Raw genomic sequence first — 25,646 nt, forward strand, 5'->3', positions numbered from 1 at the left:
TAGTGCCATTGCCCTGCCTTTTCCCAGTACCCCTGCACATTGTTTCTATTCAAATAATCATCTAATGTCCTCTTGAATGCCTTGATTGCACCTGCTCCCACCACACTTCCAGGCAGTGCATTCAAGAGCTTTGTGTGAAAAGCTTTTTCTCACGTCACATTTGCTTCTTTTGCAAATCACTTAAAATCTGTGCCCTCTCGTTCTTGATCCTTTTACGAGTGGGAACAGTTTTTCCCTATCTAGACTGTCTAGCCCCCTCATGATTTTGAACATTTCTATCATATCTTCTTTTAGCCACCCTCTCTCCAAGGAGAACAGTCCCAACCTCTCCAATCTATCCTCATAGCTGAAGTTTCTCATCCCTGGAACCATTCTTTAAGGAACGAACGTTGAGTCCCATACTTTTGCATAAACCAGCTGATGCTAATAAGGGGGATTTTGTAGAGTCAACAGGACTAGTGTGCTGTTGTCATTTCTGTTGCCAAAGTCGATGCCAAGTGGCCTATCTGATTTTACTCCTTTTTGACTTTTCTATAACGGGTCGGTACAATCGAGTGGATTGCTCAGCCATTTCAGATGGAATTTGAGGTCTGGAGCCGCATGTCGGCCAGACCAGGTAAGGGCAGCAGATTTCCTTCCCTGAAGGGCACTAGTGAACCAGATGGGTTTTTACAACAATTGATAGTTTCATGGCATCATTACTGAAACTAGCTTTCAATTCTGAACTTCTTTTACTTATTGAATGTGAATTGCAGCAGTTGCTGTGGTGGAGTTTGAACCTGTGAACAGAGGGCATTAGACTGGACCTCCGGATTACTAGCCCAATGACTTTCTCGTTGTCACTGTCTCCCCGTATATGCCAGTTTTGATTAATTTTGTTTCTCTGCATTATAGCTGACATCACTTTGGCTGAATGGGGTCGCAAGGCAATTGAGATTGCGGAGAATGAGATGCCTGGTTTGTTGATGATGAGGAAGGAGCATGGAAATTCCAAACCACTGAAAGGGGCCCGGATCGCAGGCTGCCTCCATATGACTCTTCAAACCGCTGTTCTGATTGAAACCCTGACAGCACTTGGGGCAGAGGTAATGCCAGCAAATGGCCTTCAAATCTTGAGCAGCAAATGATTTATCCCAGCCAAGTTCTCCAATGGCTTAGAGTGTGAGGCATCACGTGGTGAGCAACTGCACCTTGCAGTCCAGAAAGGGTCCAGTAAGATGCTGCACAGGTTGCCTTAGTAGTCAATTTAGAGAACCTTTGAAATGTATTTTATGAATGGTTTAAATGATATTTTCAACAAAAATAAAGAAATCTGAATTTATTTGTAGAATCAAAATCCAAGAATCTCCTCTGACACAAAGTTTGGGGTTGGGGAGAAACTTGTTTGAAGGGTGGTAGGGAGGCTGCTGCTGGGGGAGTTGGAATAAAGTGTGAAGGAAACCATGTGCAGGAATGGGGACACCCTTGTAGAAAGCACAGGGGAAGAGTCCGTGCTGGAGGATGCAGGACAGTGTGTGAAGTGGGAGGCGGCCTGGTTGTAGGGCTGGAGGATGTAAGAGATGTAAGGTAATGCCATGAAAATGTTTAAACACACGAGAATTTTAAGTCTGAGATGTTGGATGCTTGGTAGCCAATGTAAACTATCCTGAAAACATTGTATGATTTCCTCATCTACGCTACCTTTGTCCATCTGATTTTTCCAGTCTATATGTAGTTTAAAATCCTCCATGATTATTGCTGTACCTTTCTGACAAGCTCCCATTATCTCTTCTTTCATACTCTGTCCTACCGTGTAGTTAGGTAGAGGGCCGGTACACCACTCCCACAAGTGACTTCTTGCCTTTATCATTCCTCAGCTCAACCCAAACTGATTCTGCATCCTGGTTTCCTGAACTTATGTCATCCCTCTCTAATGTGCTAATATCATCTGTAATTAACAGAGCCACCTCTCCACCTTTTCCTAACTTTCTCTCCAACATACCCTTAATATTGTGCAATCTATGTCATCCTGTAGCCATGCCTCTGTAATGTCTATCAGATCGTACTTATTTATTTCTATTTGCACTATCAGCTCATCAGTTTTGTTTCGAATGCTGTGTGCTTAGATCCAGAGCCTTTAGTTTTGTCTTATTATTTTTGTAGCATCTAGCCTTGTCTGCTGATTTTTTTTTCTCAGATTTGTCCTCTCTGTCCGTTCCTGTCACAGTCTGTTTATCATTTCCCATATTAATACCTGCCTCTCTTGCCTTGTTTCTACTCTTTGGTTTACCACATCTTCCCAAATTTGATCCCTTGACCCCACTATTCAGTTTAAAACCCTTTACTTTCTAGTTATGTGGCTCGCGAGGACACCAGCTCCAGCACAGGACACACGGATAAGGGGCCGATCATTTAAGACCGAGATGAAGATAAATAATTTCACTTAAAGGATTGTGAACCTTTGGAATTCTCAGCCCTAGTGTGTTGTGAATGCTCCATTGTTGAATTATGACGCTTGGGAAGTGGGTGAGAAAGTGTAGTTGAAGCCTGAGATCGGCCGTGATCATATTGAATGGCGGAACAGGTTTGACTTCTTGCCTTTATCATTCCTACTGCTGCTCCTATTTCTCGTGTTCTTGTATCCCCAGAACTATTCTGGCAAACACTTCCCTCGTTGCCTCCAGTGCTTTCACAACTTGAATGGTACCCAGAATTGGACACAGTATGCCATTTGAGGCCTAACCACTGTTTTTATAAAGGTTCATAATTTCCTTGCTTTTGTCAGGATCCCATATGCCTTATTAACCATGTTCTCAACCTGCCCTGTCACCTTTTAGTGATTCCTACACATATACCCCGGCTCCCTCTGCTCCTGCACCCTCTTTAGGCATGTCCTTGAATGTTTGAGAACAAGTTGCTAACGAACAATTTGTCATTGGAATGCGTAAGCAGTGTGCAACTTCCATTCGTGATTTTAAATAGACCTTTAAATGCTCATAGTGAGGAATGTTTGTCTTGGGAAAGGGAGGAATTCTCGCTTTGAGATTTTTAATAAAACACACATCTGATCCTGCTTCAGGGAATGGATGATCAAATGTAGTTGGTTTTTTCACCTTCTGTCATGTGCTATTGCCTAGTGCAGGTTGAAGTCCATATTGTCATTGTAACCAAGCCTTTGATGTCATTTCAGGTCCAATGGTCCAGCTGCAATATTTTTTCTACTCAGGATCATGCAGCTGCAGCAATTGCCAAATCTGGAGTTCCTGGTCAGTATCCCATCCTGTACACAAACTAACACAATTCGAACACTATTGAAGGACATAGACAGGACTTAGAACACTGTCACTAGGACTTCACTGAAGCATACTTGGTGTGTGACATCCTTGCTTTAAACTTGAAAGATTACCCAACAAGGTATAACATTTTGCCATCTAAACATACAGCCATGGGGAACCATAGATTGCCAGATAAAACAAGCCTTCAGGGCAACTGCTTTCCAACCAGGAACCTTTACTAATTGTAAACTTTTCTATTCCACTAATGTTTAGCTCATGTAGTCATAATCTGAGTGGAAGCACAGGAGGAGGCCATTCAGTACATTGGGCCTGTGCCAGCTCTTTCATAGAACTATTCAATTAGCCTCACTCCCTGGCTCTACATCCGTAACTCTGCAGGTTTTTTTCATTTTTCAGTATTTATGTCCAATTTTTAAAGTTGCTATCTAAACCAGCTTTCTCCACCTTTTCAGGCAGCGCATTCCAGACCACAAGAGCTCTTTCCAGCTTCGCCTGCTCCACCTCCTTAAACAGTATAAATTTAATCTAATTTCTACCTCTTTAGCTCTGAAGAAGGGTCATACAGACTCAATGTTAATTCTGTTTCTCTCCACAGATGCTGTCAGACCTGAACTTTTCCAGCATTTTCTATTTTTATCACAAGAGCTCATCTTTTTCTAAAGAAAAGCTTCCTCATCTCTGGTTCATTTACCAATTATCTTCAATCTCTCCCCTCTGATTACTAATTGACCTGCCACTGGAAACAATTTCTCATTTAGTACATATGAACATAGGAACATAGGAATTAGGAGCAGGAGTAAGCCACTCAGCCCCTTGAGTCTCCTCTGCCATTTAATAAGAACATGGCTGAAACCATATCAAAACCATTCGTAATTTTGAAACCCTTTAATAAATCCCCCCTTAACCGAAATAAAAAAACAAAATACTACAGATGCTGGGAATCTGAAATAATACTGGAAATACTCAGCAGATGTGGCAGTGCCTATGGAGACAAACGGGGTTAACATTTCATAAGAGTTGACGTTGACCTGAAACATTAACTCTGTTAACTCTCTTCACAAATGTTGCTAATCCTGCAGTGTATTTCCATAATTTTCCATTTTTGTAGATCTTCTCTGTTCTAAGGAAAATAACCTCAGCTTTTTAGACTCTCCAAATAACTGAAGTCCCTCCCCTTGGTGCCATTTATCTAAATCATCCCCACAAAGGCCTGAAATGTGATGCCCAAAATTGAACCCACAGCTGCAGTGTTTTTTTAAAGGTTCAATATAGTATTTTGCTTTTGTACCCCATGGGCTGGGCCTGCCCCCCACCCGATGCATATTCAGTGGGTGGGGTGGGAGGGCATGTTAAATATGTTGGGTGCCCAGTCCACCACCTTCCCGTCCACCCTCAACCTGTTCCCAACTATATGGGGGCGGCGGGGAAGGTGCCCACTAGGCCACCCACCCTTAGGCCTATTGAGGACCTTAACTGCCCGACTAAGTGGCAATTAAGGGCCTCAATCCCCCTCCATTGCTGTAGAACACTGGGCAGTGGCTGGCAAACCACAGTGTAAAGGCTGAAAAAATGGGAAGGAAGGGGAGGTCTCATCAAGTGGGAGGTGCCCTGTTGCGGGCATCCCCAGCTCCTCTCTTCCACCCCCCCCTCCACCACCAACCTTTGTTCCTCCCCACCTGCCCTCCAAAACAGGCCCCCCCACTCCAGTCCACATCTCACTCTAAAAGCCTTCATCCCAGGGCCTCTTTCCTGTCCCAGCAGTACCCACTACTGAGCACTGGTGCTGCTGGGACTGCTAGAGTTACCAATTCGATTGGCTGGCAGCTCTGGAGGGTAGGACTTCCTGTCTACTCACTGGCCCTGAGCCTGTTTAGGCTGTCTCCAGCGTATTATCACTGCAGGGTAGTCTTTTCTAGATATATATCACTCAAGTACAAGTCACATCATCCTGACATCTTGGATGCATCTCATCTGGTTCCTATGCTGTATCAACTTTAAGTACATACAGCTTATCCAATACCACCACATCCTTATCAATTGGAAATCTTTCTAGTGCTTGAACTATCTCCCCTTTCACCATGACCTGCTCAGGATGATCTTCCTTGGTAAAGACAGATGCAAAATATTCATTTAATACCTCAGCTATACCCCTGCCTCCATGTGCAAATCCCCTTTGCTTGTTAATCGGCCCTACTACTCTTTTACCACCCTTTTACTATTTGAGACTTTGGGATTCCTTTTTATGTTAGCTGCCTGTCTCTTTTCATACTTGCTCTTTGCTTCTCTTATTTGCATTCTCAGCTCCCCATTGAATTTTATATTCAGCCTGGTGCTCTGTTGGACATCTGTCATAAGCACAATTTTTCTTCTTTATCTTAATTTCTAACTCTTTTATCATCCAGGGAGCTCTGGATTTGTTTACCCTCCCTTTCCCTTTTGAGGAAATATACCTTGACTGTGCCTGAACACACTCCCAATTGAACGTAGTCCGTTGTTCAGCTTCCACTTTTCCTGCCAACTTTTGACTCCAATTTATTCGGCCCAGATCTATTCTTGAAGTTGGCTTTCCCCCAGTTAATCATTCTCACTCTGGGTTGTTCTTTATCCTTTTCCATAGCCAACCTAAACCTTATGATATAATGATCGCTGTTCCTAAAATATTCTCCTACTGACACTTGATCTGCTTGATTCACCTCATTCCCAAGAACCAAGTCTAGCCGTGCCTCCTTTCTCGTTGGACTGGAAGCTCTGCAGTAGACGATTTTCCTGAACAAACTCTAGGAACTCTTGTCCCTCACTGCCCTTTTATATTAGTACTATCCCAATCTATATTTGGAAATGAAAGTCATCCATTATAGCTACTGTATTTTTTGCACCTCTATGTAATTTATTTGCAAATTTGTGTCTCTACAATCTTCCCAATAGCTGGTGGTCTATAGATTACACCAAACAATGTAATTGCAGCTTTTTTGCTGCTTAGCTCTAGCCAAATGGATTCTGTCCTTGACCACTATGAGACATCCTGTTTCTCCAGAACAACAATGCTCTCCATCTAATAAACATCTCATGTCATTACTGTTAAAGAAAAAATGCATTCTGTGAAAGAAATCTTGTACTTGTAATCCTATTAACTTGTGTCAAGAAACCGTAAACCACATCAAAGGGGCAATCTGTAATTACAACTTCTTGAAACTGCCATTTATATTCAGATGAATGGAACACTACTGTGCTGAAACCCACTAACACCTGAAACTCAGCCAAACATTGATAATGGGCACAGCTGTCCAAATAATAGGTTACTCTTTGGGAAGGAATGTAAGGGTCAACTTTAAAGCTCAGATCCCTATGGTAAATCACTGTATTCAAAACACATCTATGTTACAATACAACACTTAATAGTCACATTTGAAGGTGTGAAAACGCTTTACACTTACCTTTCAGAATTTTCCAGACTCCTCAGTAGTCTTTCCATTTTCTTCATGAACTCTTAAACCTTACATGCTTTTAAAGGGCTTCCAAAGCCCTGCACTACCAGATGAAACTGGGTGTGTGGAAGGAAATTCTATTTTCATCCACTATATAAATTTGGGAACCTGACCTCAGTGGGGTCGGGTTTGCGTTTTGCACATGAGGCATTCCCAAACTTCAAAAAAGCCAGAGACAAGTGGCATGGTATCCGGAAAATCATTTTCCTCCAAAGAAAAACGTAAGTGTGGCCACTCATGCACTGAAAACACTCCTCCATACCCAGACAAAAGTTTTGCCCCATGTCTCTGTAATAGGGATTAGATATATTTATCTCTCTTTGTGCTGCTAGCTTGTCTATTTTGTGAATGCTCTGTGTATTCAAATAAAGAGCCTTTGGGACTTTACTGAATCACAGGATTGTTATGGTGCCAAAGGAGGCCATTCAGCCCATCGTGTCTGCACCAGCTCTCCAAATGAGCATTATGACTCAGTGCCACTCTCCTGCCTTTTCCCCATAACCCTGCACATTGTTTTCTATTTAAATAATCTATAATGCCCTCTTGAACACCTTGACTGAACCTGCCTCCACCAAACTTCCAGGCAGTGCATTCCAGACCTGAACCACTTGCTGTGTGAAAAAGATTTTTCTTGCATCACATTTGCTTCTTTTACAAACTGGGGTGAGGGTTTAAAGCTGCGGAGAGACTATTTATGGTCTTTTCATTAGAGTAGTGAAAGTTGAGAGATGCCCTGATAAAGACCATCAAAGGTCATGAAGGGTTGTGCCAAGTTAAATAGTGATGGATTGTTGCTACAGGTCAGCAAGCTAGTGACCAGAGAATAAGTTATAAGGTACTCAAGATAATGAAGGGAGGTTGTAACAATTTTTACACAGGATGGTTAGAATGTGGAATTCCCTGAAACACTGGGAATTAGTTGCCTGAAAATCCTTTTATTAAAGGGCATAGAAGCAGAGTGGCTTACACTTGTGAAGTGTGTCTAGATTGGTTGCTACTCATGAATACCTGGCTCTTTCCACTGAGAAAGGGGCATCCTATGAAATTCTGTGACCAGTAAACTATCCCTCCTTGGCCTTCTCAAACTTTCTGTAACATTTTTACACAATTGGCCGCACCATCCTCCTTCAGCACCTCTGTATTTCTCTCCGTCGGTAAACTGGGACTGCATTTGCCTGGTTCCAGAATATATCTGTCTATTCATAGCCAGGTATCACCTGCAATGGCTTTTATTCCTTTTCCTGCACCGTTACCTCTAGGGAGCACCAGAATTTATTCTTGGCTCCTTCCTAATTCTTGTCAATGGGGAGCAACATGTAGACATCAGCCAGAAACATATCAGTTTTCACGTGTACGTTGACGACACCAGTTCTTCACCACACCTCTCTTGAGTCCTTCACTGTTTCTGCAGCATCCAATATTAGATAATACCAGTGAGCAAGCAAAAGACATAAACTGCTCACGTGAGTGCACCTAGTCAGTGGGAACTTGGTGAGTAAGGGAATTTTAAGGGTTAAATTTAAGGATTAATCTCTTTCCAAAATCTAATCTAGTTTGCATTTAGAATTTAACTAAAGTTTACTGTTAAAGTTAAGTTTCTTTCAGTCAGCCAGGGATAACCAGCTTCCTACAGGAGAGGTAGCTGGAGTTGGTTAATTGTAGCTAGATTGAACTAGTTTCTCTAACCAGCAGTGCTGACTCATCTCTGTAAAATTTCAGCTAGTATAAATATAGGCAAGTGCCTGCAGCTTGAATAGCTTCAGCTCAGTGTCATTGAACTGGAGACTGAGCTGCAGACACTGTGACGGGAGGTGGACTGGGTGATGGGATCAGTGGGTAACAATGTGGTACTAGAGCAGGATAGCAATTTAGGTAAAGAATTCTGGCAGGCAGAGACTTTAGTGCACCAGCAGATAAGGCCAGAGATTGCAAAAACGGTAAAAAGATACAGTTAAAGGTTCTGTATCTGCACAGCATTCGTAACAAAATGAATAAATTGTTAGCACAGATAAATATGTGACCTGATAACCATCATAGAGACATGGTTGCAGGGTCACCAAGTCTAGGACCTGAATATTGAAGGTTATTTGACATTTCGTAAAGATAGGAAGCAAGGAGAAGATGGTGGGGTAGCTCTGTTAATTAAGGATGTCATTTGTACAGCCGTGAGAATGACCTTAGCTTGGAAGAGCAGGTAAGAGGTCACATGTCAGCATAGTTTATAGGCCTCCTAACAGTAGTTACGTTGTAGGACAGTGTATACAGGAAGAAAAAAAAATTAGGTGTGTAAGAAAGGTACCAAATTAAGTAGGGGTATATACACCCCACCCCGCCAATGCCATTTATTAAAACTTTGGCTTTTAATGCACTTTCTGGTGGAAAAGCAATGCCTTCCCCCAGTAAGTGTTTGAGTGGCTCCTGTACCTCAAGATAATTATAGATTTAGCTGTCTCGTTTGAGGGATAAGGAGTTACTTTTCCTCGCAATAAAAATTCTTTGTAACTCTCATGTATCATCTTCACCCCTCCTGAGCTCACAGCAGTGTTAGTTTCACAGTTGCAATTATTGCTGCAACTTGATCTGTTGTATTTTTAGTCAGGGTTCTTTTTCCTGAATCGCTTTTGCATATACCAATAAATCCCACCTTGTTACAATGGAAACACCTGGGCCTTTGAATATCACTTCCACCCTCAGCACCTCCCTTTCTGGCCTGAGGAGGGGTTTCCAGGGAATTCCCAGTTGTTCCTTCTCTTCCCTGGCTACTTGCCTTCCTTTCACCTTCCCATCTTCTATCCTTCTCGGGTTTGTCGGGGTGCTGTCCCTCAAATGAGACAGCTAAATCTATAATTATCTTGAGGTACAGGAGCCACTCAAACACTTTTACTGAGGGAAGGCATTGCTTTTCCACCAGAAAGTGCATTAAAAGCCAAAGTTTTAATAAATGACTACTTGATTTGGTACCTTTCTCTCTCTCAATTTTTTCTTCCTGTATACACTGTCCTACAACATAACTACTGTTAGGAGGCCTATGAACTACACTGACATGCGACCTCTTACCTGCTCTTTCAAGCTAAGGTCATCTCTCATGGCTGTACGAATGACATCCTTAATTAACAGAGCTTTTAGATTTATGGACCAGCTCATGATTGTCAGCCATCTCCGCTGCCTGTGTAGCTGTCACAACCCTCTGGTCTTCAGCATGGGTTCTAACTATTGGAGGGAGTGAATATTTAAATTTTTCCAGGAGAATTATTTTCCTAAGAGCTTCATATATTGTCTCTACCTTTAATGCCTGTATCCAACGATCAAAATTACTTTGCTTTACCCTCTCAAATTCAATATAGGTCTGCCCAGGCTGTTTCCTTACGCTTTGAAATTTCTGCCTATATGCTTCAGAGACCAACTCATACACACTAAGAATTGCCTTTTTTACTGCATCGTAATCCACAGAAAGCTCTTCTGAAAGTTATGCATAAACCTTATGAGCTCTACCCACCAACCTGCTCCATAGGAGAAAAAAGCAAAACACTGCAGATGCTGGAAATCCAAAACAAAAACAAAAATACCTGGAAAAACTCAGCTGGTCTGACAGCATCTGCGGAGAGGAATACAGTTAACCTTTCGAGTCCGAATGACTCTTCATCAGAACTAAGAAATATAGAAATGAGGTGGAATATAAGCTGGTTGAAGGGAGGGGTGGGACAGGTAGAGCTGGATTGAGGGCCAGTGATAGGTGGAGGCAAAGAAGAGATTGCCAAAAATGTCATAGACAAAAGGACAAAGAGGTGTTGACGGTGGTGATATTATCTAAGGAATGTGCTAATGGTGACATTAAGGGTAGAAAGCAGGGCGAGCAAGGTACAGATAGCCCTGGTGGGGTGGGGGGAAGGGATCGAAATAGGCTAAAAGTTAGAGATAAAACAATGGATAGAAATATATCTTAAAAATGGAAATAGGTGGGAAAAGAAAAATATATATTAAAAAAGTATTAAAATTATAAATTATTGGAAAAAGGGGGTGGGGATGGAGGAGAGAGTTCATGATCTGAAGTTGTTGAACTCAATATTCAGTCCGGAAGGCTGTAAGGTGCCTAGTCGGAAAATGAGGTGCTGTTCCTCCAGTTTGCATTGAGCTTCACTGGAACATTGCAGCAGGCCAAGGATGGACATGTGGGAATGAGAGCAGGGTAGTGTGTTGAAATGGCAAGCGACAAGGAGGTCTGGGTCATGTTTGCGGACAGACTGAGGGTGTTCTGTGGGAACTTAGCTACCTTTTCGAAATGAAGAATATCTCTATATCCCCTTCCTTAAACTTTGGGAGAACTTGTGCAAATTTAAACACATCCCCACTGGGCTTTGGGTTGGAGGTGGTTTTTATACATTATAACCTACCCCAATATCTGAGACTTTTTTTTAAATTCTAGCCTTTTAAGCTGCTATTCCCTTTCTCATTCCTTCTCTCTCCTTTGCCTCTCTCTATCCTTCTCCATTTCCTCCCTTGCTAACTTCTCTCTTTGTAGGTCAAGTTTCTGCATTTCCAATTCTTTCTTTTTCTTACCTTTTCTTCCCTTTCTTTTTATTTTCCTTTTGCCTCCAGTTCAAGTGTTTTGGGTTCCTTTTTCTGTTCAAGCTGTTTCGTTCGCAACAGAATCCTTGTTGACTCACCCCCTGGAGAAAGTGGTCTCTCTTGTATCCCTTCCAATTTCAAATGCTGCGCTATTACCTCAACCATGTGTCTGCTCTCCTCACACCTACAGTTAATTCTAACTCCAATTTATTCACCAATCTGTATAGCTTAGTCTTTGTTACTTCTTGTAAACCAGTCAAGGTTGAGTCTTCCATCCCTAGAAAAGTTTTAGCAACTTCCAAAGCCGTTAGGCTTACTAACGTATAAGAAACCTGGTCTCTGTCCTTTCACCCTTTTTTACCAATTATTATTCTGCATCCAATTACCCGCTGTCTGTATTCCAAATCCTTCAAGAGCCGCTAACCTGTGTTATGACTGGGGTGGGAGGAGTGTGCAGTTTGACTAGCCATACAACTCCACAGGTTGCGCCATTACTTTAAAAGTTTTTGTTTCACCCACTAAAATGGCCAATTGTTTACTTTCGTTACTGTTACCCAGAATAAGAGACTTTAACCAGGCTTCTTTCAATAAACAACAAACCTTTTAGTTTATTATAAAACCAGCCTTTTCAAAAAGAAAGGGAAAGCTTATTAACATACAGTATGAAATATGAAAGTCTACTAATTACTCTTTCAAGATACCCTAAGTCAGTCAGGTGCACGCATACCAAAAAATAATAAAAATCGAGGAATTCTGCCAAAGGTTAAAAATCAATGGCCAAGGGAAAAGGAAAAATTGAGTCTTTGAAATGGCGTCTGGGTTATATGGTTAGTGTCTCGGTGCTGATCTGCGAAACGGTCAATGACACGCGCACTGTTTTTGAGGCAGACTCGAGGAACACCTGTAGATACTCAATTCCAGCACATAGAGCAACTTAGAAGCTTCCGGCTTTGGACTGCAAAAAGGCTGCTGCCATCTTCTCGAGCAGTTGGTCCTCCTGCTCAAAGCAAAACCAAAACCAACTTTTAAACACAGATCCAGGTATTTTTTTTTTATTCAGAGCCATAAACTACCATGTGTCCCCTTTTGCACACAGTCCACCAGGGTCAAGAGATTTCCAGCTTTATAACTGCTTAATTACATTTTCTTATAAATGGATGTCTCTTCCAAGCAAAGCAATCCGAGTTATTGCATTTACCCTTTAAGGTAATGTCTATTAAAGCACAAATTCTTCCAGAATGTTCTTAGTCCTTGAAGATAAACCATTTTCTGTGATTAAGGTGTTCACCTCAAATTGCATATCCAGCTATCACTATTTCCACTTCCATAATGTCACTAGACTCTGCCTCTGCCTCAGATCATTTGATGCTGAAGCTCTCATCCATTACTTTGTTACCTCTAGACTTTAGAATTCCAACGTATCATGGCTGGCCTCTCATATTAAGGTATCCCATAATAGGCTAATGGCTAAGGTCAGGGAATGAAGAGTTGGGGACAAATAGAATGGATTGCTAGCTGGTTTCTGGATAGAAAGCAGAGAGTAGGAGTAAAGGGTAGTTATTCAGAGTGGCAGAAGGTGGAAAGTGGTGTTCCATAAGGATCAGTGCTGGGACCACTGCCGTTCACAATTTACATTTTTGATTTTAGAATCAAAAACACAATCCTCAATTTGTTAATGACACCAAATTGGGGGGAATAGTCAATACTGAGGATGACTTCAACAAATCATTGGAGGACATTAATTAACTTGTAGAAGTGTGAGGTGATGCATTCTGGTAGGAAGAACATGGAGAGACAATATAAAATGAGGGGTACAATTCTTAAGAGGGTGCAGGAGTAGAGGGACCTGGGCGTTTATGTGCATAGATCATTGAAGGTGGCAGGACAGGTGGAGAGAGCAGTTAATGAAGCCGATAGTACCCTGGGCTTTATCAATAGGGGCATAGAGTACAAGAGCAAGGAAGTTATGCTGAACTTATATCAGACATTAGTTAGACCTCAGCTGGAATATTGTGTACAGTTCTGGGTGCCACACTGTAGGAAGGATGTGAACACATTGGAGAGAGTGCAGAAGAAATTTGCAAGAATGGTTCCAGGGATGAGAAACGTCAGCTATGAGGATAGATTGGAGAGGTTGGGACTGTTCTCCTTGGCGAGGAGAAGACTGAGAGGAGATTTGATAGAAGTGTTCAAAATCATGAGGGGACTGGATAGAGTAGATAGGGAGAAACTGTTCCTGCTCGAGAATGAGAGGGCACAGATTTCAAGTGATTTGCAAAAGAAGCAAATGTGATGAGAGAGAAATTTTCCACACAGCGAGTGGTTCAGGTCTGGAATGCACTGCCTGGAAATGTGGTGGAGGCAGATTTAATCGAGGCATTCAAGAGCATTGGATCATTATTTGAATAGAAACAATGTGCAAGGGTATGGAGAAAAGGAGGGGCAATGGCACTAGGTCATAATGCTCATTTAGAGAGCTAGTGCAGACACAGTGGGCTGAATGGCCGCCTCCTGCATTGTAACATTCCTGTGATAATTAGCAGATGAAGTTCAACACAGAAATGTGAGGTAGTATATTTTGGTCAGAAGAATAAGGAAGTCACTTATTATTTGAAAGGTACGAGTCTGGATGAGGGTGGAGGAACAAAAAAATGTTGGGGGTACAAATATACCGATCATTATAAGTTGCTCCAGAGATTAACCAGGCCTTTTTAAAAAAAAAAACACTAGGCTTTATTACTAGTGGGATGGAATGGAAAATTAGGGAAGTTGTGCTAAATCTGTGTTGATCCTTAGACCACATTTAGAATGCTATATGCAGTTCTGGTTGCATTATTAAAAAGACATAGAGGTACTGGAGAGGATGCAAAGAAAATTTACACGGATGATACCAGAAATGCGTGGGCATGCACACCAGGAAAGAATCGATAAGCTAGGTTTCTTTTCTCTTGAAAAAAGAAGGCCGAGGGGTGCCTCAATAAGATATTTAAAATTATGCAAGTTTTTTGATAGAGTGGATACAGAGGGAATGTTTCTTTTGGGGAAGAGGCCATCAATAGAAGGTAGTCACCAAGAAATTCCGTGGTGAATTCAGAAGAAGCTTCTTTATGCATTTAAGTGGAAGTTAGACAAACATGTGAGGGAGAAGGGAATAGATGGTTATGCTGGTAGATTTAGCTGAGGGAAGATGGGAGGAGGCGCGAGTGGCATAAACACCATGAACTGATTGGGTCTGTTCCTATGTTGTATATCCTATGTAATTCTACCCTCCATAAACTTGAGGTAATCCAAAACTCTGCTGCCCATGTCTTGCTCACACTTGTTTAATTCATCACCACTGTGTTCAATAACCGACGTTGGCTCCTGGTTAAGCAATTCTTCGATTTCTAAAATTCTCATCCTTATTATTTTCAAATCCTTCCTGACTTTTCTCCTTGCTGACATTTTGTAATCGCAGGCCCAGAACCTTCCAATATCTGAGCTCATCTAATTCTGGCCTCTTGAGCATCCACAATTGTAATTGTTTCATGAGTGGCGGTTGTGCTTTGAGCTGCCTGGGCTCACAGCTCTGGAATTTCCTACATGACCTCTCTCTCCCTTTCTTTCCTCTTTTAAGATGCTCATTAAAACCTACCTCTTTGATCAATATCACCTTATATGGCTTGGTGTCAGTTTGCTTTATTCCTGTGAAACACCTTGGGACATTTTATTGTGTTAAAGGTACTATATTTATACAAGTTATTGTTGATGAATATGTTGTAAAATCCTTAAATGTTCAGTTGTGATTTGTTCTTTCACTCTCCCATCACTATGCTTTAATATTAGTCCTAGATTTGTACCCCTTTTAACAGTAGAGATGATCTTTTGCTAGTTATGTTCTCAAATCTTTTCACAAATTTGAACTCCATGCATCAATACAATTTGGCCTTTTCAATCGACTGTGCTCCAGTTTATCACTCTTTGTGATTGAGACTTCATTTGTTTTCTTCAAATTACTCTGGATTATGACTATACAAACTTAAACTGAGTTATTAGCATTAAGTTGAATTGCCAGTTCTACAAGCCTCTGCTTGCTAGCAGATTTCTGAATGGCTATCACCTGTGCATCTGCACAAATCTATTCGTTCATATGAAAATGCCAAAGATAACTAAAAATTTACACTTATGAAGTTGTGGACAATTCATTGATGGGAGTCTTTAATGATGGTTTGCTTTGCTTGATAAATGTGACAGGTTTTTAAGATCACTGGGCGGAATTTTTAGCTCGGTGTACAGGCGTGTGCCCGACCTGCTTGAGCATAAAATAGCGCGTGATGACTTCGGGCGAGCATCCCGACGTCGTCCCATGCTCACGTGATATTTTGGTCATTGCACGCGTGCAAAAGTTGGAAGCACGCCCACCAACAATTAAGAGGGCAATTAAGCCTATTAAAGTTCCAATTGTCCCCAATTTTTCATGGTCCATCCAGTCTTACAGTTGGCGGACTGGTGCATCTACCAGACGGGCTTTGCGTTTTTGATGAAACCTCATCCAAGGGCGAGATGAGTTTCTATTATTAAATTTAAAAAATTATATGGACAGAATTTTCATCATGTATATGTTCAGGTGACTGATTCTGACGTGTGGACATTTTTTTCCCAGATTTTAAAATAGTTATTTATTGGTTTTAAATTCTTCAACTCCCTGAGGCAGCTTTCTGCTTTCAGGGAGCTTTGATTCCGCACTCGCCCTGCGCCCACACTTTCTTTAGCGCCCACCTTCCTCCCGCCCTCACCCCAGCAGCGCTGAGCATTTCAGCATGCGTTTCATGCTGGCTGGCCGTTAATTGGCCAGCCAAAGTGAAATCATGGTCTGGAGCCAATTGAGTGGTGGTCTGTTCCCCGGCCGCTCCTGGGCCCACCAATCGTGCCCGCACGTCGACCAAAAATTCCTGCCCACTCCCGAGTTGCACTGCATCTGCTGTGCCATCCAACATGAAAACTGCAGCAATGCACAACTACAATGTAGTTGATATGAGAGTACAACTGTAATTGCAACTTTTTTGAAGTGGAACGGGTGAGGGAAAAGTAATGGTAAGTATGCTGCAGGCTTATTTACTGATAAGTGCATTGAGCTGCACGGTTTGTGGTTAGTGCCTCATTTAAGAATGTTTGTTTTATTTGCAGTGTACGCTTGGAAGGGGGAGACAGATGAAGAATACATTTGGTGCATTGAACAGACACTGTACTTCCGTGATGGAAAACCCCTCAATATGATTTTGGATGATGGCGGAGACCTTACAAACTTGGTTCACAATAAGCATCCTAAACTCTTACAAGGTGACTAACCTCTTCCATCATCTTTGGGTGACATATGTTGCTGTGGGTCATTTTATGTGACCTTTGGTGCCCATTTGCTGTTCATATCACACATATTGCAAGCTAACTGGTCTTTGCAGGTAGCAAAATGTAAGTCTGATAATGGATGTGCCTCCGGGATGAGGTCTGGAACTGGGCAGCCCCCAACATTGGAAAAGATCTATAGTCCATTGAGTTGACTCCTTTAGGACAATTATGCACATTCAATTCTTGTGTAGGCACTGTTATAGTTTCACTGCAGTCTCCAAATAATCACTGGAATGTAACTGAGACCAGTTTGAAAAATGAAGATGTTTCTTCATTTGGTTAAATGAAAGTATTTCTATGAAGAAATGGGTGTATGGTAGAGAAACAGTTCAGTAATACTGTCCACATCAGAATAAGATTATTTGAGGTCCTGGACATTAGCAAGTGCTGTTGTGCTGGGTTATTTGGAGTATAACAAGTATCAACCAAGCAGGGACCAGGTTCCAGATCATGCTAAAGGCAACAAGATTTCTACTCGTGCTCGGCACTGCCATTTGATTTTTAGTTGTTCTATGTTATGACTTCCAGAGAAAAGAGTGAAATAATTAAAGCTATCATGGCCTTAACCCCTGTGCTCTCAGCTACCTTGTTCCAGAGCAGGCCGGTCTTGTCCTGCCAAAACTTGCTCTGCCTGCAGTATCTCTTCATAGAATGGTTCCAGCACTAGAGACGATGATTCGGCCCTTTGTCTGTGCTGGCTCTCTGAAGGAGCAATTCACCTAGTGCCACTCTCCTGCCTTTTCCCCATAGTCCTTTTCAGATAATGATCCAATTTTATTTCAAATGCTTTGATTGAACCTGCCTCTACCACATTCTCAGGTACTGCATTGCAGATCCTATCCACTTGCTGTGTGAAAATGGTTTTCCTCGTGGTGATTGCTTCTTTTGCCAATTATCTTAAATCTGTGCACTCTGGTTCTCGATCCTTCCAATGGGAACAGTCTCTCCCTGCTACTTTGTCCAGATCCCTCATAACTGTAACTTATCATTGTTTATTTGATTATGGCATGCTTAACTAGAGAAAAATGGTGTGATTAGTGTCTGCTGATTCTGCAGATATCAAGGGAATCTCTGAAGAGACTACAACTGGAGTCCACAATCTCTATAAGATGCACAAGAACAAAGAACTTAAAGTTCCTGCCTTTAATGTGAATGACTCTGTCACTAAGGTAATGTGTTCTAATGAGATTTCTGATGTACTGTGCATTTAACTAACTCTGCATTTTTAGGGGGAGATGGTGTAATGGTAATGTCACTGGACTAAAAATCTAAACAATGGTTCAAGTCCCACCATGGCAACAGGTGGAATTTAAATTCAAATAATTAATCTGGAGTTGAAAGATAGTTTTAGTGATGGTGACCATGAAACTATTATTAAGTCATTGAAGATGGCAGGGCATGTTGAGAGAGCAGTTAATAAAGCTAATAGAATCTTAGGTTTTATTAATAGGGGCATTGATTGCAAGAATAAGGAGGCCATGTTAAACTTGTATAAGACACTTATTTAGGCCTCATCTGGGGAACTGCATCCAGTTCTGGGTGCCATAAATTGAGGAAGGATGTGAAGGCATTGGAGAGAGTACAGAGGAGATTCACAAGAATGATTCCAGGGATAATGAACTGTAGCTATGAGGATAGATTGGGACTGTTTTCCTTGGAGAAAAAAAGACTGAGAGGAGACTTGATAGAGGTATTCAAGATCCTGATGGATATGGACAGGGTAAGTAAAGAGAAACCGTTCCCACTCAAGAGAACATCAAGAACTAGAGGGCACAGATTCAAACTAATTGGCAAAAGGAGTAAAAGTGATGTGAAGAAAACTTTTTTCATCCAGAGGGTTATTGGTGTCTGAACTGAACTCTCTGAAGGTGGTGAAGGCAGGTTTGGTCGAGGTATTTAAAAGGGAATTGGATTGCTACCTGAAAAGAGAGAATGTACAGGTTACAGGGATAAGGCAGGGGAGTAGGACTAGGTAAAATGCTCTTTTTGAGAGCCAGGCATCTTTTGAGAGTTGGGCTAAATGGCCTCCGCTATAAAGATTCAGATTTCCTTCCCTAAAAAACATTAGTGAACCAAATAGGTCTTTATGACAATCGATGATTGAGTAATTTTTAAAAAATTCTTTCATGAGATGTGGGCATCGCTGGCTGGGCCAGCATTTATTGCCCATCCCTAATTGCCCTTGTTCAGAGGGCATTAAGAGTCAACCACATTGCTGTGGGCCTGGAGTCACATGAAGGACAAACTAGGTAAGGTCAGTTCCGAATGAATCCCGCCATGGCAGATGGTGGAATTTGAATTCTGTCTCTACCATTCTTTCAGACAGTGAGTTCCAGGCTCTCTCTACCTTCTGGATGAAAACATTTCTCAACCCTCCTCTAATTCTCCTGCCAGCGACTTTAATCCTCTGCTACTGACCTCATTGCTAACAGAAATAGGTCCTTCCTATTCGCTATCTAGGCCCCACACAACTTCATATACCTCAAATCTTCACTCGGCCTCCCCTGTGGTAAAAGAACCAGCCCCTATCTGATATGCCTATCCGACATTTCCACATAGTATTCATGGCAGCTTCCTTGTAATTTTTTTCTGTAACCTCTCCAGTGCAACCACATCCTTCTAGTATATTGTTTCAATGTGTTCATATATTATGGGGACCAGGTGGGTTAATTGGGTTATTTTGCTGGTGAATTCTAATCCAAAAATTATAACCAGACCTTTTAGGAGTGAAAGTAGGACACTACTTCATGCAAAGAACGATAGAAGTTTGGAACTTTCTTCAGAGCTGACAATTGATAGTAGATTGATAATTTTAAATTTGAGATGGGTAGATTTTTGTTATCCAAAAGATCGAGTTAGATCACAGATCAACCATGATCTAATTGAATGGTGGAACAGGTGTGTGTGGGTGTTTGATTGCTGAGTATGTTTAAGGCTGAGGTGGACAGATTTTTGATCTCTTGGGAATCCAGGGATATTGGGAGTGAGTGTGAAAGTGGATAGGGTTGAGGCAGATGATCAGCCATGATTGTATTGAATGATGGAGCAGGCTCAAGGGGCTGTGTGGTCTCCCTCTTTCTATTTCTTATGGTCTGCATAATGTGCAGCTTTTCTAGGGTCTCCTGGCCATTGGCCTATAAATTGAAGTGTTAATCTATCCTTAATGGAGTCTACCCCAGCAAAGAGTTGATGCCTAAGAGAGAACCAGGGAAGAATGATTGGGTGGAAGGGGCGGTGGTGGGCAGCAAAGTTTTGGTTTCTCATTTCTGTTTCAACCTTTTCTCCAGAGCAAGTTTGATAACCTGTATGGATGCCGAGAATCGCTTATTGATGGTATCAAGCGCGCCACAGATGTTATGATTGCTGGAAAAGTGGCAGTGGTGGCAGGATACGGTGATGTTGGCAAGGGCTGTGCCCAGGCTCTTCGAGGTTTTGGAGCCAGAGTTATTATAACAGAAATCGACCCCATCAATGCTCTTCAGGCTGCTATGGAAGGTAAGCAGGAAAGGAGGCTAGAGTCCACTGGACTGTGAAGGTTAAATGTGAGAAATATCCTTTCCCCTCTACTCTATTTCTTGTAACTGAGAGGTAGTGCGTTTGCATGTAGTGTATCTATTTCCAATGTAGAATCACCAGAATGTTATAACGACTCCCAAAGTTTAGATTATCAGGAGCGATTATAAAAACTCGGCTTGTATTCCCTGAAAATTGAGGTTTTGAGGATTTTGGAAGGAATTGCTGGGGAAGATAAAATCAGAGCCTGGTCATTCAGAAAAGTTAGGTAAAGTTTCTTCATGTAAAGAATGGTGGAGGGATGATTCTCTCAAACAGCAGCAGATGCTGGCTTAATGATCATTGTAATTCTGAGGTGGATAGATTTTCTTGTGAGCCAAGTGTAATAAGGGAGATGGAGCTAATGTTGGAAAGTGAGAATGGGTTGAACTTGGGTGTGATGTCTGCATTGTCAAACAGTCTCATACTCGCTGGCTTTCACATGGAGATTGAAACATACCAGCAATTATCAACAGACTGACTTTGGCACAAGACAGCAGACCTTTGCATCCATGTAAAAAAGAGTTGCATTTCTATAGCACTTTTAATGACCACCAAGCATCCCAAAATGTTTTACAGCCAATGAAGTACTTTTGAAGTGCAGTCACTATTGTAATGTAGGAAATGTGGCAGCTAAGTTGCACACAGCAAGCTCCCACAAACAGGAATGTGATGATGACCAGATCATTGTTTTTTAATGATGTTTGAGGGGAAGCTATTGGGCAGGACACCAGGGAGAAAATCCCCTGCTCTTGTTCAAAGTAGTGCCATAGGATCTTTTACATGCACCTGAGAGGGAGGTCAGGGCCTCCTTTTAACATCTCATCCCAAAGAAAGCACCTTTAACAGTGCAATTCTCCCCCAGTGTTGTACTGGAGTTGAGATTATATCCAGGTTAAGATAAGGAGCAAGGCAGAGACAAATAAGAGAGTTTTACCAGGATGTAGTGTGAGGGTATCAAATGGACGCACACAAGGATAGGATCTTTGCACGGACACAATGCTGGCTCTGACCAGGCTTTCAAAGGCACAGGCAGTAATTTTGATTTTAATTGCTTTATGAGAAAATAAATAATATTGGACAATAAGACACCTTGTCAAAACGGGTACAGGACAAGGTACAGACCAGACTGCCCAGTATAAAAATGAATAAATGGCCACCCTAGGTGGTGGTGAAATAAAAACAGAAAATGCTGGAAAAACTCAGCAGGTCTGACAGCATCTGTGGAGAGAGAAACAGAGTTAACGTTTCGAGTCTGTATGACCCTTCAGAGGGAAAGAGAAGTAGAAATGTGATGAAATTTAGTGTTTAAGATGGTGGAGCAGGTGAAGCTGGATAGAAGGCCAGCGATAGGTGGGGACAAAGGGGAAGTTGACAAAGATGTCGTGGACAAAAAGACGAAGGGAGTGTTAATGGTAGTGATCAGGGCTAAAGAAGGTGCTGATAGTGGCATAAAGGTAAGAAAGCAGAATGTTTTAAAAGCAGAACAAGGGTCAGTGCTCTGAAAGAACAACATGGAACAGTAACATAAAATAAAAGCAAAATAATGTGGATACTGGAAATCTGAAACAAAAACAAAAATAGCTGGAAAAATTCAGCAGGTCTGACAGCCTCTGTGGGTTCTGATGAAGAGTCATACGGACTCAACATTAACTCTGTCTTCCTCTCCACAGATGCTGTCAGACCTGCTGAGTTTTTCCAGCTGTTTTTGTTTCTGATTTTGTTATGGAATAGTAACAGGTGGCCTTTTTGGGGGTGGGGAGGGGGCTGCGGTGGTTGGGGAAAAATGATGGAAAAAGGGATAAAAAGCGGGGATAAAACAATGAAAAAATAAAAATAAGTGGATAAAAAACAAATAAAAATGCAAAGGGTTTTTGAAAAGGGGGTACAGATAGAGGAGAGAGTTCATGGTCTGAATTTGTTGAACCCAAAGTCTGGAAGGCTGTAAAGTGCCTAGTCGGAAGATGAGGTGCTGTTCCTCCAGTTTGTGTTGAGCTTCACTGGAACAATGCAGCAGGCCAAGGATGGACATGTGGGCATGAGAGCAGGGTGGAGTGTTGAAATGGCAAGCGACAGGGAGGTCTGGGTCATGTTTATGGACAAACCGAGGGTGTTCCGCAACATGGTCACCCAGTCTGTGGTTTCCGCAAACATAGAGGAGACCACATTGGGAGCAGCGAATGCAGTAGACCAAATTGAAGGAGGTGCAAGTGAAATGCTGCTTCACCTGAAAGGAGTGTTTTGGACCTTTGATGGTGAGAAGGGAGGAGGTAAAGGGGCAGGTGTTGCACCTTCTGTGATTGCATGGGAACGTGCTGTGGGAAGGGGATGAGGTGTTGGGAATGATGGAGAAGTGGGAATGGTCCCTGCGGAATGCTGACATGGAGAATGAGGGGAAGATGTGTTTGGTGTTGGCATCATGCTGGAGTTGGTGGACTTGCACTTCCTTCAATTTAGTCTACTGCGTTCACTACTCCCAATGCAGGAGACCAAATGCAGACTGGGTGACCGCTTTGCAGAACACCTTCTGTCTTTCTGCGAGCATGACCCAGACCTCCCTGTCGCTTGCCATTTCAACACTCCACCCTGTTCTCATGCCCACATGTCCGTCCTTGGCTTGCTGCAATGTTCCAGTGAAGCTCAACGCAAACTGGATGAACAGCACCTCATCTTCCGACTAGGCACTTTACAGCCTTCCGGACTTAAAATTGAGATCACCAACTTCAGACCGTGAACTCTGTCCTATCTATACCTCTTTAAAATTTATTTTTATTTTTTTACCCACTTATTTTCATTTTTATTCATTGTTTTATCCCCTCTTTGGCTCCCTTTTTCCATCCCTTTTCCCCAACCACTGTCCCCTCCCCCCACCCCACCCCCAAAGGGCCATCTGTTACTTGTTCCATGTTGTTCTTTCACAGAGTGCTTACCCTTATTCTGCTATTAACACACCCTGATTTCTTACCTTTATGCCCATGATCAGCAGCTCCTTTAGCACTAACATCTGCCATTAACACTCCCTTTGTCTTTTTGTCCATAACATCTTTGTCAATCTCTCCTTAGCCCCCACCTATCACTGGCCTTTTATCCACTTCACCTACTCCACCCCCTTAAATAGTATAAATTTCATCACATCTCTTTATCTCTGAAGAAAGGTCATACAGACTTGAAACATTAACCCCTTTTCTCTCTCTACAGATGTTGCCAGACCTGAGTTTTTCTAGCATTTTCTATTTTTGTTTCAGATTTCCAGCATCCGCTGTATTTTGCTTTTATCTAGGTGGTGGTGAGCTACCTTTGTGAACTGCTACAATCCATGTGGTTTAGGTTCACTCACAAGTGTTGAGAGGAAATTCTAGGTTTTTGACCCAGTGACAATGAAGGAACAATTGTATAGTTCCAGCACAGGAGGTTGTATGACTTGGTGGCTGGGGGGAGAACATTAAGGTGGTGGTGTTCCCACCTTGTTCTTCTAGGTGGGTAGAGTTCGCAGGTTTGGAAGGTGCTGTCGAAGGAACCTTGGTGAGTTCCTGCATGCATCTTGTAGATGGTACACACTGCTGCTACTGTGTTGGTGTTGGGGGAGTGAATGTTTGTGGATGTGGTGCCAATCAAACAGGCTGTTTTGTCCTGGATGGTGTCAAGCTTCTTGAGTGTTGTGGGAGCTGCACTCATCCAGGCAAGTGGGGAGTATTCCATCACACTCCTGACTTGTGCATTGTAGATAGTGGACAGGCTTTGGGGAGTCAGGAGGTAAGTTACTCTCTGCAGGATTCCCAGCCTCTGACCTGTTGTTGTAGCCACAGTATTTATATGGCTAGTTCAGTTTCTGGTCAATGGTCATTCCCCCCCCACCCCCCAACCGAATATTGATAGTGGGGGATTCAGTGATGGTAATGCAATTGAACGTCAAGGGGCGATGGTTAGATTCTCTCATTGGAGATGGTCATTGCCTGACACTTGTGTGGCATGAATGTGACTTGCCAATTGTCAGCCCAAGCCCTGATTGTCCAGGTCTTGCTGCATTTGGACATGGACTGCTTCAGTATCTGAGAGGTCGCAGATGGTGCTGATCATTGTGCAATCATCAGCAAACATCTCCACTTCTGACCTTATGATGGAAGGAAAGTCATTGAAGCAGCTGAAGATGGTTGGGCTGAGGACACTACCCTGAGGAACTCTTTCAATGATGTCCTGGAGCTGAGATGATTGACTTCCAACAACCACAACCATCTTCCTTTGTACTATGTTCTCCCCCTGATTCCCATTGACTCCAGTTTTGCTAGGGCTTCTTGATGCCACACTCGGTCAGATGTGGCTTTGATATCCAGGGCAGTCACTCTCACCTCACCTCAGGAGTTCAGCTCTTCTGTCCATGTCTGAACCAAGACTGTAATGAGGACAGGAGCTGAGTGGCCCTGGCGTAACCCAAACTGGACGTCAGTGAGCAGGTTATTGCTAAGCAAGTGCCTCTTGATCGCACTGGTGCAGAAGATGTGGGCAGGGTTCTCAATGAGTACTTTGCCTCTGTCTTCACTAAGTAGAGGTATGAAGCCAATATTCTAGTAAAAGAGGAGTGTGAAATATTAAATACAATAAGCATAGTGAGAGAGGATGTACTTGAGGGAATGACCTCCTTGAAGGTGGATAAGTCACCAGGGCCAGATGGATTGTATCCCAGGCTGTTGAAGGAAGCCAGGGAGGAAATAGCAGATGCTCTGAGGAAAATTTTCCAATCCTCACTAGATACAGGCGAGGTACCAGAGGATCAGAGGTCTGTGAATGCTGTAGCATTATTTAAAAAGGGTGCGAGGGACAGACAAAATAATTTTAGGCCAGTCAGCCTGACTTGTGTGGTGGACGAATTATTAGAATCAATTCTGAGATGGGATAAACTGTCGCTTAGAAAGGAATGGATTAATCAGGGATAGTCAGCATGGCTTTATTAGGGGAAAGGTCGTATCTTACTAATTGAATCTAATTTTTTGGGGAAGTAACAAGGAGGATTGATGAGGGTAGTGCAGTGGATATTGTCTACATGGATTTTAGTAAGGTATTTGACAAGATCCCACATGGCAGACTGGTCAAAAAAGTAAGATCCCATAGGATACAGGGAATGTGGCGAGTTGGATTCAAAATTGCCTCAGCGACAGGACACAAAGGGTAATGGTCGATGGATGTTTTTGGGAATGGAAAATAGTTTCCAGCGGTGTTCCACAGGGCTCAGTGTTGGGTCCCTTGGTGTTTGTTGTAAATATTAATGATTTGGACTTAAATGTGGGAGGCATGATTGGAAAATTTATAGATGACACAGAAATTGGCCAGGTAATTGATAGTGAAGAGGATAGCTGTGGACTCCAGAATGATATCAATAGTTTGATCA

At 42.4% G+C, this 25,646-nt stretch overlaps 1 protein-coding gene across 1 annotated transcript in view; it reads left to right on the top strand.

Moving 5' to 3' along the window:
- The first annotated feature begins 859 nt into the window (after window positions 1-859).
- Window positions 860-25,646, top strand: part of LOC144673613 (adenosylhomocysteinase A) — a 50,787-nt gene continuing 26,000 nt past the window's right edge. Inside the window, exons 1-5 of the mRNA XM_078535362.1 lie at window positions 860-1,085; window positions 3,170-3,245; window positions 16,493-16,645; window positions 17,768-17,880; window positions 19,999-20,206. Of these exons, the coding sequence (XP_078391488.1) occupies window positions 951-1,085; window positions 3,170-3,245; window positions 16,493-16,645; window positions 17,768-17,880; window positions 19,999-20,206 (685 nt within the window). The 5' untranslated portion in view covers window positions 860-950. The remainder of the gene's footprint in view (window positions 1,086-3,169; window positions 3,246-16,492; window positions 16,646-17,767; window positions 17,881-19,998; window positions 20,207-25,646) is intronic.

This window comes from Cetorhinus maximus, unplaced genomic scaffold, assembly GCF_964194155.1.
Source record: "Cetorhinus maximus unplaced genomic scaffold, sCetMax3.hap1.1 HAP1_SCAFFOLD_409, whole genome shotgun sequence".
Taxonomy (NCBI): Eukaryota; Metazoa; Chordata; class Chondrichthyes; order Lamniformes; family Cetorhinidae; genus Cetorhinus; species Cetorhinus maximus.